Source organism: Pelophylax lessonae (genome assembly GCF_965119305.1).
Source record: "Pelophylax lessonae genome assembly, chromosome: 7".
Lineage (NCBI taxonomy): Eukaryota > Metazoa > Chordata > Amphibia > Anura > Ranidae > Pelophylax > Pelophylax lessonae.
Window position 1 is genome coordinate 219273019 of NC_138774.1, and position 17413 is coordinate 219290431.

The 17413-nt window shown below is 46.5% G+C and overlaps 1 protein-coding gene across 1 annotated transcript in view; it reads left to right on the forward strand.

Annotated features, from left to right (window-relative positions):
* TSC1 (TSC complex subunit 1) overlaps nt 1–17413 on the forward strand; it is a 110847-nt gene that overhangs the window by 79067 nt on the left and 14367 nt on the right. Inside the window, exons 16-19 of the mRNA XM_082262530.1 lie at nt 3561–3727; nt 4298–4480; nt 5906–6016; nt 8441–8563. Coding sequence (XP_082118656.1) covers nt 3561–3727; nt 4298–4480; nt 5906–6016; nt 8441–8563 — 584 coding nt within the window. The remainder of the gene's footprint in view (nt 1–3560; nt 3728–4297; nt 4481–5905; nt 6017–8440; nt 8564–17413) is intronic.

Consider the following 17413-nt stretch of genomic DNA (forward strand, 5'->3'; position numbering starts at 1 on the left):
GAAATTCCGAATGGAATCCATTCGCACGCTGGTGGCGTCCCTACATCAGGGGGATTTTCTCACCTCTTATCGACATCAAGGACGCCTACCTTCACATCCCATATGTGGCGCCCATCAGCACTTCCTCCGCTTTTCCGTGGGCGAGGAGCATTATCAATTTGCGGTGTTACCCTTTGGTCTCACTTCTGCTCCTTGGGGCTTCACGAAAGTGTTGGCCCCAGTTCTAGCGTTACTGCATCAGCAGGGGATGGGGATACTGGGGTTCTTGGACAATCTGCTTTTGCGAGCAGAGTCTTCAACTGCTCTGTTGGCCAACTTGGAGTTTACTCTGCAAACGCTGAGGGAGTTCGGTTGGATCCTAAATCCTCAGAAGTCTGCTCTGGTCCCGTCCATAAGCCTGGTCTGTCTCTGGACTCGGCCAGAGTGTTTCTTCCTCTGGAAAAACTTCAAAAGTTGCAGGAGGCAATTCAGCTTCTATTTTCCAGCAGACAATCTTCTCTGCGGGCTTGCTTGCGGTTGCTGGGCCTGATGGTGTCTACCTTTTTTGCGGCGGTTATGTTTGCACAGTTCCACACAATCTCTGCAAAAGGAGATTCTGGTGAAATGGAACAAGGATCCTCAGCCTCTGGACAATCTGATCCTGTTGAGCCGGAGCATGAGAGGTTCTCTGGTTCGGTGGCTTTGTCCTCCGGCACTTCAAGGAAAATCATTTCTTCCCCTGTACTGGACTGTTACCACGGATGCCAGCCTATCCGGGTGGGGAGGCTTCCTTGGCATAGAGTGTGCTCAAGGGGGCCTGGACTCTGGAAGAGTCCAGGCTACCGATCAATGTACTGGAGCTCCGAGCGATCAGACTGTCTGGATCATTGGACAAGTCGTCTTCAGGGGTGTCCAGTACGGATTCAATCGGACAATGCCACAGGCGTGGCTTATGTCAATCACCAAGGGGGCACAAGAAGTGTTTGGATGGCTTGGAAAGTAGCCCGGCATTCTAAGGTGGCAGAGCGATTCGTTCCAGCCCTCTCTGCTGTGCACATTCCAGAAGTGGAAAATTGGCAGGCGGACTATCTCACTCAACAGGCGTTAGACCAAGGAGAATGGTAACTTCATCCACGAAGGTGTTCCATCAGTTGTGTTTCCAGTGAGGGACTCCTGAGGTGCATCTGTTGGCCTCTCGCCTCAACAGAAAAGTACAGAGGTTTGTTGCATGGTCTTGGAATCCTCTAGTTAACGCCTTAGTGGCTCCCTGGAGTCAGTATTGTCTGATATAAGCCTTTCCCCTTCTGAAGCTTCTGCCGAGACTCCTGCGCAGGATCCAGGCTGGCCTCGCCAGTCTTGGTACATCGATCTGGTACGGCTGGTCTCCGATGCTCCTTAGAGACTTCCTCTCAGGGAACATCTGCTGTCACAAGGACCAATCTTCCATCCTGCTTTTACAGTCTCTGGCTTTGATGGCTTGGCTGTTTAAAGCCAGGTGCTGAAAGATAGAGGATTGTCTGACTCCTGTGATTCCTACGCTTTTAAAAGCAGGAAAATCTACTTCCAGGAACATTTACCATCGTACTTGGAAGACGTACATTGCGTGGTGTGAATCCCTATGGGTTCACCCTCTCTCCTTTTCAGTGACTCTAATCTTGGCTTTCCTCCAGCGAGCAGCATCTGGCCTTGAGTGCCATCAAGGGCAAGGGCTTGGCCTTGGCCAATTTTTCTTTAAACGTCCATTGGCCACACTCCTTTGTGTGTACTTTTCTCCAGGGAGTGAGACACTTGGTTCCCCCCGGTGCAGTCTCCATTGCTGCCGTGGGACCTCAATTTGGTGTTGTCAGTTCTGCAGAAACCTCCCTTTGAAAATATTCGGGAGGTTCCCCTGCTTACGTTGTCCCAGAGGGTGGCCTTTTTGGTGATATACTTCTGCGCGCAGGGTGTCTGAGCTGGTGGCGCTGTCTTGTTCACCTTTATCTAGTTGTTCACAGGCATAAAGTGGTTCTCTAGGCCATGTCCGTCGTTCCTTCCAAAGGTGGTCTCGGATTTTCACCTGAATGAAGACATTGTGTTGCCCTCCCTGTGTCCCAAGCCTAAGCATCCTAAGGAAGTTGCTTTGCATTCCCTGGATGTGGTTCGGGTAATCTGGGTGTACCTGGCAGCTACGGAGTAGTTTAGGAAATCAAACTCACTATTTGTCCTCACGGATGGACCTCGCAATGGGCTGGCTGCTTCTGCTGCGACTGTTTCCAGATGGATCTAGACAGACTGTGGTTCAGGTTTATTCTATTAAGGGTCAGGTTCCTCCTTTCCCTGTCAGGGTGCACTCTACTCGGGAGTTTAATGCCTCCTGGGCCTTCTGCCAACAGGCGTTAGTGGTGAAGGTTTGCGAGGCGGCCACCTTGTCTGTGCACACATTCACAAAGTTTTATAAAGTGGATGTGTTTGCCTTTTGCAGATGCTGCTTTTTGTCCGCAAGGTTTTGCAGGCTGCTGTTTAGAGGACTTGTCCTCTTTGAGGGTGTTTTTTTCAGGCAAGCTCCAGTTGTTTACAGTTGAGCTCCAAGTTACCTGGTTGGCTATGTTTAGCCTTGGGGAAGTTTTTTTTTTTTTTCTGCTGTTCCCACCCCTCATATTTCACACTGCTTTGGGACGTACCTACAGTCATGAAGATGAAGAGCTGTGTCCGTCAATGAACAAAAGAGAAAATGGGATTTTTGACTTGCTGTAAAATCCATTTCTCTGATGTTTTTATTGAAGGACACAGCACCCGCCCCTCTTTGGAGTTTGGGTTTTTTCTGACACTGCTTGTTACAAAACTGAATACCTATAGCAGGAAGTGGGGGTATTCCCCTAGGGACTGCCCCAATGCGGTGCTGCAAGCTTTTTTTCTCTGCCTAGTGTCCTACTCCTGTACGGGGCAGCATAACACTACGGTCATGAAGATGAAGAGGTGTCCGTCAATGAACATCAGAGAAATGGATTGTACTGCAAGTCAAAAATTCCTTTTTCTGTTGATCTCTGAAAAATAAAAACCTAAATCCAATGTAATTCAATATTCTGTGAACAATAAGACTTTAAGGCTATATTCACACCAGTGACTTAGGCCGATCGAATTGTAGTGGGTAACTGCAACAGCTTGCTGAGACTGCCCACCCAGTTCACTATAATGGCATGTCGCTGGTGGCCACAGCGATTTACGACACTCTGCACAGCCAGCAATTTACCTGCAATGTGTGCATCCTACAGCGATCACCGCAGCTAATAACTGGCTGCACGGGCAACAGTAAATACCTGCAAATATATAAATCTAAATTTTTGTCAATGTATAAAAGAATTTTAATTGCCCATACCAACTGATAAGATTGTCCTTAAAATGTGACCCTTAGTTGGGTGCTTTGTGGACTTTCTTCTCTGTGATTACAGTATTTCAATGTTGTTGGAATCCTAATGTCCTGTTTATGCTGCCTGAACCTTTACCTCCTTTATGGAACTACAAATCCCAGCATTCCTTTCCAGGTTTTCTACTCCTGTTATATTTCATCGTACCAGTTGTATAGACTTGATTTTACTCATCAGGTTCCCCCCCAACCGATGAGATCCACACACTGCGAAACCAGTTGGTGCTTCTACATAACCAGCTTTTGTATGAGCGATTCAAGAGGCAGCAGCATGCTCTGCGCAATCGCCGTCTTCTGCGCAAGGTCATCAAGGTGACAACACTTGAGGAACAGAATGCTGCAATGGTAAGTTCTAATCTGTAAAGGGGTTTGCAGTGGTTTTAATTTGCTTTTTTTTTTTATTCTGTTCTGTGTGAGTACGTTTCTTAGGGGAAGGGGGGACAGGCCAGGGTGCTCAAAGTCTCAGTAATCGAGACTTTGTCCCAGTGACACAACGTGAAGTCCACGTTAAGTTCCTACACTTCCTGTCAACAACTATAACTAACATTTACCCTTCGCTTTCTGTAATTGTGATGTCAGTTCAATTTAAAAACGCTACTCAGATCTCCAAATCTTACTAACCACATAACTGACCTAAATTATTCTGAGCCGATTAATGGTGGTCTTCAAGCATATATTCTGAGCAGATTGATGGTAATCTTCAAGCATACAGATTATAACCTGCTTTCTGCATGGGAACACATTTACTCCTACTTCCAGCTGAAAGAAAATTGAGTTCCAGATGTATTGTTTTAGGTCTTGTTACTCTTTTCTTTTGTTAGGACAGACAGTCTGGTAGCTCGGTTATTTCTATAAAGTTCATAAGCAGCTTGGTAAAAGCTTAGTGTTTCACATGGGCTTATATGCTTCTTTTAGAAAGGCCAGTTGAAGATGCAGGAATCTGATCTCCAAGCTATGAAACAAAGCCTTTATAAGGAGCAGTCACGGTACAAGAAGCTACAGGAAGAGAAGGACACTGTTGTCACCCAGCTTCACAGCCAGATCCGGCAACTCCAGCACGACCGAGAGGAATTCTACAATCAGAGCCAGGAATTACAGGTAATATTTCAAATCCAGTCAACCTCAATTTATCGTTTTAAAACAAGGGTCTCCCACCCCATCACAGTTTATTTTTAAAACCAAAAAAAGCTTTTGTTGATAATTGCTCTCTGACCATGTCTCTTTTCATTCTTTTCTGCCAATAAATGCACTAGTCAGGTGCAGACTGTCGAACATTCTGTGAGGGCAGGGTGTCATGTGTCCACTCCCTCATGTGACGTTACTGTGGCATCATTTACTCAGTGTATCGATGCAGAGAGAAGCGCTTATATCAATGCTTAAGTGCTCATTTCTGCATTACCAAAGATTGCAGGAGCAGACTGGAAGAGGGCTTTGGACTGTGTGACTTGCAGAGATGCACGGAGCCAGGCTGACCACTCACTTCAATCAACCAGTCTTGGTTTTAACTTAATTAAAAAATTTCTTTAGTAAGGAACATGTATTTCACATTAATAATTATGCCACCAAAATTAGTGTGTGCTGTAAATTGCCTCCAGTTTCCTCTTGCTGGAGGCTGCCATTTTGCTGAAAGCCAGAGCCCCTGAACAGCAGTAAATAAGTCAATTTGACTGTTTTGAAAAACAGTTACATTCCAGGAATGCTGGAATTGCTAAATGTGACGTTTTCCTTTTTTACAGCTTCCTTGGCTGTAAAGGATAGGAGGGTTTAACTCTGCTTTAAGGCTGTCAGCAGATCCACCTCTACGAGCTAGCAGTGCCTAAAAATAAGAGCAACGGAGCATGTGCAGAGCAGGGTGAGACAGTGTATTACTGGATTTTACACAGTATAGGCATTCACTTTTAATGTTTTACATAGCTGTACCTGCAAAAAAAGACTTGATTTTCTGGCTAAAGTTTCCCTTTTAAGACTTCTAAAAAAGATAAATAATAAAACTTAATAAAAAAAGTGGGGGTAGCTCGAAGTTGGGCTTTAACCAGTACATACACTGACTCATGGCAACGCTGTCCGTCTGTTTTGTTAGCATTAACAAAGGCAATACATTTCTGGACCTATTCATTCGGTCCTCTGAGAAGATCACGAAAACAATCTAACTTCAGTACGCCACGAGGACACTTTTTGGCAGAGTGGGAAGGTTTGGGGTTTTGGGGGGGGGCAGGAATCAGTTCAACTGAATATGGACTTAAAAGCGGTTCTAAAATCGGGAGGTAATTAACACAGGTGTCCCCATTGCAATTGGCTGACTAAGGGGGCACCTGGAAGAAGAGGACACTGATAGGGCCAATGGAGGACCGTCAAAGGGGAGGTAAGGGACCACTCTATGCATTACCCTCGCACAGAGCAGGTAAGGATAATATCTTTTTTTATTTTAAGGCAAAAAAAAGCTTTGACTTTATCACTTTCACCGAATAAACCTGCATATTGTTTAAGGTCAATACTAACATGCTCCTTTTTTCATTGCCACAGACTAAGCTTGAGGATTGTCGTAACATGATTGCTGACTTGCGGTCTGAGGTTAAGCAAGCTAACAACAAGGTGTGCAACACGGAGCTCAAACTCAGTCAGGTGTCTCAAAAGGTGAGCTATATCTGTCACCAGTGTGTGCACTTTTTGTCCAATAAGTATCTAAAGCCCTTGTTTACGTGTATTACGGTACCTATGTGCTGGGCTGTATTATTCAGGGCCAGAAAGTGCAGTCCCTACAAGTCTTTAAAGCCACCAAGCCATTCTTGGTCTCAGATTATGGTATTTGAGTTTGGAAAGCAAAAGCATAATGGCTTTAGAGCCATAGAGGTCCTAGAATGACACGTCTCTCTTCTTCAATATTTCTACTATGCAGTATAAATGGGTACATCTAAACAATACAAAAAGGTGCAATCAGCTGCAAATATGTGCAATAAAAAAAAAAACTGCTGCAATCAAACACTCCTTGAATATTAAGTAAAATAAATAAGATGCACTGTTTTTGACTGAGATATTATACTAAAAGTGATTAGAAAATAAATGCAATAAGCAAAATCAAACAATAGTGAATGTTTAAATGGAAAAGTGTCACTAGATGAGTGAAACTCCTGCTGCCTAGAACGGTGTATCAAGTGAATTACATCAAAAACATTTTTTTTTTTTTTTTTTTTTTTTTTAATAAGTAGGCACGATCTGTTCACAAAAAAGTTCATTAATAGTCCAGTGCTTCCTATTTCAACATGTTTAGTGAAGAGATGATGCCCCAACTTTCCCACATGCAAATACAACAAACTGTTAGTAGTGCAGCTGAAATAATCCACAATGAAAAGTGTCACCACTGTGCTCTATATGTGAAAATTGGCTGAAAAAGTGTCACCACTGCTCCTATATGTGAAAATTGGCTGCTTACCAAATCAAATGATCCCACCAAGCGATCATATGCATGTGAGTGGAAGCGCCTCTAAAGACAAGTAGTCAGCCAGCTCCAGGGAATGTTTCAAGGCTTATGGTGCTCCTTAATCTCGTTCACATGTGGTTATAAAAGATAATGGAAGACGCTCATAGTGCATTAATACATATAAAGCTAGTAAACTGGCCAGAAGAGAGACTTCAATGTAATCGAATTAGTATCTCTGAAAAACTTATAGCGGCCCATAGCTATCCTAAATACTGCATACAACACTTCTAAATGAAAATTTCATACTCGGAAGTGGTGGATCAACTCCCTCAAGAATTACTAATGAAGGAGTTGATGTCCCACTCCACATTGAGTCTCCAGAGTCGTTAACACTTTAGGTCAAATATCCACTGGGTATCACAGTGAGAAATCTGGTTTCATATTATTCCCTCGCCAATGTGGGGTGTATTTATCACAATCGCCTCCAATGTTGATGGATTTTTATAATGGCACGGAGAGAAATGCTTAGACTGTGTCCACTAAATCCTTTTTTGATGTTGGTTAAATGTTCACCTACTCTGATGGCCTAAGTGCGTGTGGTTCTGCCCACATATTGGTAACCACATTTACAATGGAGGAGGTTAACCACCCCCTTTGTATGGCAAGTAACTAGTCTTCAATATCCTATTTCTTGATGGTTACATTTTGAGGAGAAATGAGTCTGACGGCTTAAGAATTGGTACAGACCTTGCATCTCCTACAGGGGTAGAAACCCTTTAGATTTCCAAACATTATAGGATTACTGGGTTTTTCAACAGGATTAGGGGCCACTAGATCTTTTAATGTGAGTTTTTTCTAAAAATCACTCTTGGCTTATCAGGAAGAGAAGGGCCCAAAACATTAACCTCTTTCAAGATTTTCCAGTGTTCCAGTAAGATTTTCTTGACCCATTTATATTGGTTTGAAAAAGTGGTTAGAAATACGAATTGTTGGTCCGATGTATGTTGCCTTTTTTTTTTTTTTGGGTGCCAACATATATTTTCCATCTTATACTGCAGCCTCTAGTGCCCTCTGTTCCAAAGATGTTGTATCGTACCCATTTTGGATGAATCTTCCTTTCAAAATCTGCGTTTGATAAAGAAAATAATTCAATTTAGAAGAGTTTTGGCGAATACGCCTAAACTACCCTTTGGGGAGAACTTTCATCCAGAGAGGGTTATGACAGCTGTCAATGGGGATAAAGCCATTTCTCTTTGTTGCTTTAAAATGTGTTTTGGTGAATAATTTGATACCTTCTCTATAAATGACCAAATTTAAAAAAATTGATAGAATTTTTATCCTAACTGTAAGTAAAATTGATGCCCCAACTGTTCAAATTTAAATCGGCCATAAATGAATGTATGAAGGTTACATCACCCTCTACAACAGCAGGGCATTGTCAATGTAGCGTCCTCTTGTTGCCAGTGTCCATTTCAGCTTTAAGCAGGACAGTATAACCCAACAGTCCAAGAATTCCTTTGTCCCTTTTAATGGATTTTAAGTGTAGAGTACAAAAATGGTTTGAGGCAGGGGTATGCTTCCATAGACTACTCTTCGAAACTGACCTGTCTTTTTTTTTTTTTTTTCCTTTGTTCGGAAAGCTGTCAAACAGCGAGTCTGTACAGCATCAGATGGAGTTCCTGAACCGGCAGCTTCTGATTCTCGGGGAGGTGAATGAGCTTTATGTGGAACAACTGCAGCATAAAAACACCAATGCAGATAAGGTATGTTGTTCTGCATACATTATGACTATTGCAATTGCCTTGTAAAAAGCCTGCAGTTCCCTTGTGTAACTGTTTTACTGTTTTTGAAGCCTTACACTAGCCAAAACATTTTCATTAATTTGCATAAAGCAGGTAAGGGTTAAAGCTTGTTGGTTTTTTATTGTCTGTGTCTCTAAAGATTATTTTTATTGTACAGGACACAGAAATCAGTTTACAGACCATGGGTTGTAAGTTTCTACCTTCAGGTGATTGGACATTGGCAAAAGCTTTGCTGGGTCCCCCCCCCCCCCCCCTCGTGTACCCATATAACCCTGCCCACTCCATGATGCCCCAGTTTTTTGATAGTGTCATTAAGTAATAGTAGGAATTCTTCTCAGAGAAGACCTCTTATCTTTTTTTCACCAGATTTATTTACCTCAGACTGACACATCTATCAAGATCTGATTGCTTACTGCCTTCAGGACTTGCTAGCCGCTTCCAGGTCGGTGTCCCCTTGGGAACTGGGTACACCTTGGGAACTGTACCCAGACTACCCAAAGCGGAGCTGGCTTGTAATGTTTGTTTTGGGCACTAAATCCTGTTTTGTGTTCAACTTAAGTGGCACAAGTGAGTTAACAGCAGCAATAGTATACATAGATCCAGGGTCATGGTTCATTCATATGGCACCCAGACCCTGAAGACCTGCTTGTGGGTATGCCTGTCGTAACAGGCAAAGCCTGGACCCTGAACAAGACCAGAGAACAAGGTAAGAAAGGGTTTTCCTATACTCTTATACATACGGGTTCCTGGCTTGTATATCTTGACTCTCTGTAGTATAGATACTACATCCTTGCCTTACAAGACATACTGAAGTTCCATGCACACAGGTTCAAAGAGTACAGGTGTAGGGGGACTTACGGTTAGTCTTTTAAATGTATTATCTCACAGTTTGGCTCAATAGGTATTGTAATGTTTATATATTCAAATTTAGCAACCTTTCTTCACCTCTCTAAAGGAAGTTCCTCTCCCAAAAGTGACAATGCTCAAAAGCTGAATGTTTGCCACCCCACTGTTGACGGATTCATCAGTCACACAGTCATTAGAGTTCGGTTGACACCTGGATTGCTGTGCTTCCCTTGTTCTGGACACACTGAGTTTTCCTAATTCACATGCATTCCATGAGTACCCTGAAGGATAGACAGCGGTGAGTCCACTGCAGACCCTGTGGAAACTCCCAAGTTTCTACAAAACGAATAGTAGTTCCAGAGCAAGGTATGACGCCAACACCGCTTCCACCTACCTAACTCTATTTCCCTTACAGGCGTGCACCACGTGACCTGTCTGAATAAGGCAGAATTTATTACTACCTTGTCTGACCTCTTTTAGAAGCTGTCACCACTTCTGGAATCAGTGGGAGCGATTAGCCCAACCACCAGTGTTCTAATGCCTTGCCTCCTCCTGACACACTCTGTGGCAGAAGCCAAGGGGGATGCAGACAGTCTGGTAGACGCAGCTCAAGATTTTACACTAACCCAATTTAGGTTTCGGTTCACACAAGTGCGACTCCAAGCCTGCATGATTTTTAATCACAAGAAAGTCGCATCAGTAATGCAGGAACCCACTTTAAAGTCGCTGTGACTTTAGGTCGCGTAGATTTTAACGTGTACCATTGAAATCAATCAGCTGCGATTTTGTCATGCGACTTTTTGTGCCAAGTCGCATGCAAGCTAGTGTGAACAGAGCCTTAAGGAAAAGGTTTCCTTAGCCTCTCACCATGTGCTGTCTCCTGTTGACTCTTTGATTTGAGACCGTTCGTGTTTAGTCTCTGGATAGATATGTCTAGCGTTGCACAGCCCCTCATATGTTCAAAATACATAAAGAGTCTTTTGTAGAAAGTCTTTTCCTATTTTAAATCGGGCAAGTTGGGCCTTATACATTGATTGGTCAAACTCCAGTTATTTTCCCTTCCTGACAACTTTGAAGCTTTGTTTCCTGTGGACACAACATTTAACAAAAAATGGTCCATCACTGAACCTGGCCATTCTTGCACTGAATGCTGATCCTACCATTTCTATTGAGGGTCCCGCCTCCTTTTAAAGGTTAAAGGATAGGTGTTTATGGATTCTTCTGAAATCCCCCTTTGCGCTGACAGGCCCATGCCCTACAACCAGCCATTGCCACCTTGGTGATTTCCCAGACCATGGCTAACTGGGCTGGAGAAATCCATAGTAACCATTTTTCGAAGGTTACAGCTTTTGCCCCTAGCCCTACTATTCTGTACAGACACCAAGGAGCTTTCAATCCCTCAGATCTCCGTATTGTGTATATGCGCAGAATCCTATGGATTTAAAGCTTGGGAAACTGATCCAGGGAGAGGCGCAGACCTCATTATCTAAGATCACAGTTCTCTATGGAATTGATTTTCAATACTTTTACTTATTAGCTATGTTCATCTTCCTCAGGTGCCATCATCGACAGTGGTTTCTTCCATTCATGGCAAACCTTCCCCCTCTAAGTCTACCAGAGCTACTAAAATGCCTTTCTCACATTAAATGTTTGCCCCCATTTCCAGAGAGAGAGGGTTAGTAAGGCCATACGCTGTTTGAATCTCGGTTTAGCTGGAACTTGCCGAGATTTGCACAGTGTATGGGCAAGCTGAATGTACCAAGTTGATTGATCAGCTCTGGTACAACCAGCATGCAGGGTTCCCCGCCAAGAGAAGACAATGGCCCGGCATGAGGGATTTCTGCATCAACACAATCTGTGTTGATGGGGGAATTGTGCAAATTTCTTTCCTGCGACCCGTGGTTGCAGGAAAGAAATTCTTTCTATAGTCGGCCTTAGTCCTACTGACACTGACCCTCACTTGGAAAAGAGACGTCTGGAACTTCTCTCATTCTCCCTACCCTAGAAGAGGTGCACAATAAATACTAATTGCTGTTCCCTCTTTCTTATCCATTTCTACTCACAAGTTTCCCTAACCCTATTTTAACCTTATTGATGCAATGGGTGTTTTTGTTTCCTTTTTCAAAAGGAATTCACAACTATTACAAAGGAACTCCTGTCCTTTGAACGCTATATGTGCCACCAAGCATATGATGCATTGGTATAAACAATTTCATTAGTCAGGCTCTGACCCAGCAGTTTGTCTACCCTATAGTTGGAGACCTACTGCTTGATCTCTTATGTCAGGGATTCACAAAGTTAGAATATTTCTTGTCCTGAGAAAGAGTTGTATAAAAAAAAAAGTGTTTCTTCTTAGAAATCCAGTGAGTCTGTAAACATCCTGTGTGCTTTGCCCCCCTGCAGCACTAAAATCTCAAGCAGTGTTATTAACCCTGCCCAGCTCATCCACTGTGTTTTTCAGATGAAGCATGGGGGAGGTGTTTTGTAGTCTAAATCGGGAGCATACAGCCTACAGTGGCACCTTGCTTCTCTATGAATACAATTGAGTGATTGAGGGCAGGTGAAAATATAGGGGGGCCGGGGGGGGGAGGGGAAGAAGAAAACCAAAAACTAGTGCAGCCACCAAATCCAAGGGCTTGTAATCTGAAAGCCTAAAGTAAGAAAAGCATAACATTACATTACAAACAGGTTCCTTTACGGTTCACAGGATATAGGAATTCAGATCGTTCGGATTATCTTAATACATACAGGACGCTGAATTGGACACTGACAAAAAATTTCTTTCGTTCATTGACGTACACAGCTCAAGGTATTCATAACCATTAGGTTATACTAGGCAGAAAAGAACACTAGGACACTAGGCAGAAAATAATTCTTGCTACACCCATGGGCAGTCACAGGGGGTATACTCCCTCTCTCTGCTATTGCCACGTGTGTCAGGAGTAAGGACCGAGTTCCTTGCTGGGATCTTTGGTCCTGGCAACATTTTTTAGATAGGACATTTTTTCCTCCTGGATTTTTCCTGAGAGATCTACAATCAACTGCCGGACTGGGCGACGGGCTTCATAATCCTAGATCCAGTGGTCACACCAGTCTGGCCAGCGAGCGCGTGCAGACCTCAGCTCCGTACTAGGTCGGCCACAACATAGCCCCACTGGATGGGGTCCTAGCCTGTGAGTTAAACACCTTGCGAGGTTGCATAAGACTGGGTCTCTGCCTGAGTCACATCGTTCCTCCTGGCCAACAGCCCCCAATTCAATAGAGAGGGGTTCTGTCTGGAGCCGTTCCCGTCTGGTTCCTGGTATGGTAAGTAGCTGTGCCCCCCCCCCCCCCCCGGAGGGTTTTGGGGGTGGACGTTGGTCCCTCTTTGGGACATTCGGACCCCCGCAGGCACCCCCCGTTGCAGAGTCCCTCACTTGCTCCCCCCTCCTCCTCGAATGCTGGGGCTGTTTGAGTGGTCTGGACACTGTTCTGGGGTGGGGGTGGGGGCAGTGCGCTTACTAGCGATGGGGGGGTGGGGACTGGTGTGCCGCTGGCGACCAGACTGCAGGGGGGCGGGTTGTACCTGGTTGGGGCTCCTGTCAGGGCCCCCCATCATGCCTGAATCTGTCCTTGAGACCTGGTCTTACACCTGGGTCCCTGTATGCCTTGTGGTGCGTGCTGCCATTTTGTTGTAGCCTGTGTATGTCTATACATGGCGGCCATGTTTGTGTAGTCCGGCTGCCATTTTGTAGTGGTTTGCCATTGACAGTGGAGCCCTGTGGGCGATTATTTCGGCAGGGGGAGCCTCTCCTCATCCCCTGGTGCTGACTCCTGGATCATTTTACTTCCTGATCTCCCCCTCTGCTGAGGATCACTTGCAATTGGGTAGACAATTGGCACAAGACACAAAGGGATCATTGTAGTAGCACTGACTACTGCAGTGATTGTCCACAGCGGGCTCTCAGGTTAGAGATATGCATTCTTATATCAGTTCAAGCTGGACCAAGAACTATGCAATTACAATTTTTACCTGTAGTCCAGCTTTACCAGTGTGGCTAATAAAGGCCAGGTTCTGAAGGACAAAAGTATATCTTAATTGGATTTTCCTACAATGTTAAAAACCAGGAAGTCTGCTTCCCGTACAGTCTACCATTGCACATGGGACGCATACTTCGCCTGTGTGTGAAGCAAAAACAACGATCCTGGGGAAATTCTCAGTGGGACAAATCCTGACCTTTTTTGTAAATGGGCCTGTGCTGCCAGTCTTGTTCCAGAAACCACTAGCTTACCTTCCTTTCATGAGGACCCTTTTTGTACAGGGTGTGTGGCTTCTGCTGTGTTCTGCCCCATGACTCCTGGGAATCTGATTTTGGTTCTCTCTGCACTTAAAAAAAAAAACGGAATTTTTGTAAAATCTTACCTGTAAAATTCCTTTCTCTGAGTCCTCCGACAGTCGCCGCCTCTTCATATTCGTCACATATGGGGTATTAGACTTTGCTCCGAAGGAGTAGCTAGGCAACAGAATATGTTAACATTAAAGCTTTTAACATATCCCACCCTCAAGGGGTGGTCCCCTCAGTCAATACCCTCCTACTTCCTGCAACCATATCTCAGTTTTAGTGGAATAGCAGTAGAGTATACAACCAAACCCCAAAAGAGGGGCGGGGGCGGCGACTGTCGGAGGACTCAGAGAAAGGAATTTTACAGGTAAGATTTTACAAAAATTCAGTTTTCTCTTACGTCCTCCGACAGTCGCCGCCTCTTCATATTCGTCACATATGGGGACGTCCCAAAGCAGTGCAAACATGAGGGGTGGGAAACGCATCCGCGCCGAAAGGCAACGCAGTCTCCGCATCAAAGAAAGGAACCTTACCAAAGGAAGGAACCCAGCTGGGCAACAGGAAAAAACAGGTGCTCAACAGGAGCAACAACCCAGGAAAAGACAAATAACCAGGGGATAAAAAACTTATCCCAACAGCCAGTGGTCCCCACAAGGGACCCTAGGGAACCGCCCCACTAAGAACCTTGCGGCCAAAGGAAGCATCCGCCGATGCCTGAACATCTACTTTGTAGAATTTTGTGAAAGTGTGCACGGTCGACCAAGTCGCCGCCTTACACACCTGGGCTACAGAAGCCCCATGACGACAGGCCCAAGACGTACTCAGAGATCTAGTAGAATGCGCCTTCACAGGCACAGGGGGAACCTTCCCCTGCAAAGCATAGGCCTGTTCAATGGTCTGCCTGATCCATTTGGCGATGGTAGAGGCTGACGCCGCCATGCCCTTCCGAGGACCCTCTGGAAGAACAAACAAGGAATCCGTCTTTCGAAAAGACTCAGTCGATTTAAGGTAAACCCTTATCGCCCGAACAACATCCAAAGAATGTAATCTCACCTCCTTTGGATGTTTAGGCTTCGCGCACAGCGAAGGCAAGACAATATCCTCATTAAGATGGAATTCCGAAACTCGTTTCGGAAGAAAAGGATTGGGTCGCAAGACCACCTTATCCAAATGAACAACCAGATACGGAGACTTGCAGGACAAAGCTGCCAGCTCCGACACCCTGCAAGCCGAAGTGATCGCCACCAAAAAGGCGACCTTTTTGGACAACATAGACAACGAGATCTCCCTGATCTGTTCAAAAGGAGCACGTTGCAACACAGAACGAGATTCAAGTCCCAAGGGGGCAGAGGATCCCTCCTAGGAGGAACCAGATGCCGCACACCCTGAACAAAAGTGCCAACCAAGGAGTTGGAAGCCACGGGACGTTGAAACAGAACGGCCAGCGCAGACACCTGACCCTTTATCGTAGCCAGCGCCAAACGCTGATCGACACCCGTTTGAAGGAAGGACAGCACTCGGGAAACCGAGTACGTGCGGGGAGAAAATACCCTGGACTCACACCAAGCAAAATAGGCCTTCCAAGTACGGTAATAAACCTTCCCCGAGGAAGACTTCCTCGCGTTGATCAAGGTATGAACGGCCTCTGGGGAGAGACCCTTCTCCCTCAGGACCTCGGTCTCAACAGCCAGGCCGTCAAAGCCAGCGACTGTAAAGCAGGATGGTATATCGGTCCTTGAGACAGGAGATCGTCTCGAAGAGGCAGACGCCACGGGGCGTCGACCGCCAGATTCACGAGGTCTGCCGTACCAGGACCGGCGAGGCCAGTCCGGTGCCACAAGAATCACCGTGCTGCGTTCCGAGTGTAACCTGCGAAGGAACCTGGACAGCAACTGAATCGGTGGAAACGCGTACATCAGCCTGAACTGATGCCACGGGGCCACTAACGCGTCCGACGCGTCTGCCCGAGGGTCACGTGTCCTTGCCACGAACCTTCTCACCCTGTTGTTGAGACGAGACGCGAACAGGTCCACCTCTGGAAGACCCCACTTCGCGCACAACATCTGGAAGACAGCCGGGTGGAGAGACCATTCCCCCTGATCCAGGGTCTGGCGACTCAGATAGTCCGCCTGCCAGTTCTCCACCCCCGGAATGTGAACCGCCGTTATCGCCGGGACATGAGCCTCGGCCCAGGACAGAATGTCGGCCACTTCTCGAGCCGCTCGGGCACTCCTGGTGCCCCCTTGGTGGTTGATGTAGGCCACCGCCGTGGCATTGTCCGTCTGCACCCGAACCGGGCAGCCCTGCAGCCGGTCCGTCCAGCGACGAAGACAGAGATTTATCGCACGCAATTCCAGAATGTTGATCGGAAGGGAGGACTCCCCCTCCGACCAAGTCCCCTGGGCGGACAGAACGCCCAGAACACCACCCCAGCCCGACAGGCTGGCATCCGTGGTGATTACCGTCCACGAGATAGGACGAAACGACTTGCCCCCGGACACCATCGGGGACTGGAGCCACCACAGAAGGTCTCTTCTGGTGCGATGACTCAACGAGATTTGAAGATCCAGAGAGTGAGGTCGCCCGTCCCACATGGACAGGATCTCCGCTTGGAGACCCCGCGTGTGAAACTGGGCGAAGGGAATCGCCTCGAAGGCCGAGACCATCAATCCCAGACATCTCATGCACGTCCGCAGAGACGAGTGCGGAACGTCCCTGAGGGACCTGACTTCCTCCTGAAGAGTTCTGAGTTTGTCTTCCGGCAGGAAGACCTTCGCCTGCACCGAGTCCAGAATCATTCCCAGGTAGGGAAGACGAACCGACGGACTCAGCGTCGACTTTGGAAAATTTATCGTCCAACCAAACTCCTGCAGAGTTTGCATCGTGACAGACAGGTCCTTCTCCAGACCCTGGCTGGTCGCAGACCGAACCAGAATGTCGTCCAGTTACCCCAGGACAGAAATGCCCTGGGCCCTCAATGCCAGAACCGGTGCAAGCACCTTGGTGAAGACCCGCGGAGCCTAGGCGAGACCAAAAGGCAACGCCACAAACTGGTAGTGATCGTCCGCAATGGCAAATCGAAGGTACCTCTGGTGACCCTCGAAAATGGGGATGTGAAGATACGCATCCTTCAAATCGATGGAGGCCATGAATTCCCCCGGAACCAAGGCAGCCACCACCGACCGCAGGGATTCCATGCGGAACTTGCGAACCCGCACAGAGCGGTTCAGAGCCTTCAAGTCCAGAATTGGACGAACCTTGCCCTCCTTTCTGGGCACGGTGAACAGATTGGAATAAAACCCCCGAAATCTGTCCCGATGAGGCACCGGAACTACCACTCCCTGAGCCCTCAGGTCCCGCACCGCCAGGTGCAGGTCCCGTAAACGCTCTGGAGACAGTTGAAGATTTGAGGGAAAAAATCTGCTCTCCGGCCGAGAGAGAAACTCGATCTTGTAACCAGATCGAACGATCTCCTGAACCCATCTGTCCCGCACGCGGGCCAGCCAGGGCTGAAGAAAACCGAGCAAGCGTCCCCCCACCCCAAAACTGGGTGAGGGCGCCCCTTCAGGCCGCACTGTTATGGGCTGCGGATCCGGATTGACCGGACTTCTGTTTACCAGACCAGGGCTTCTTCTGAGAGCCT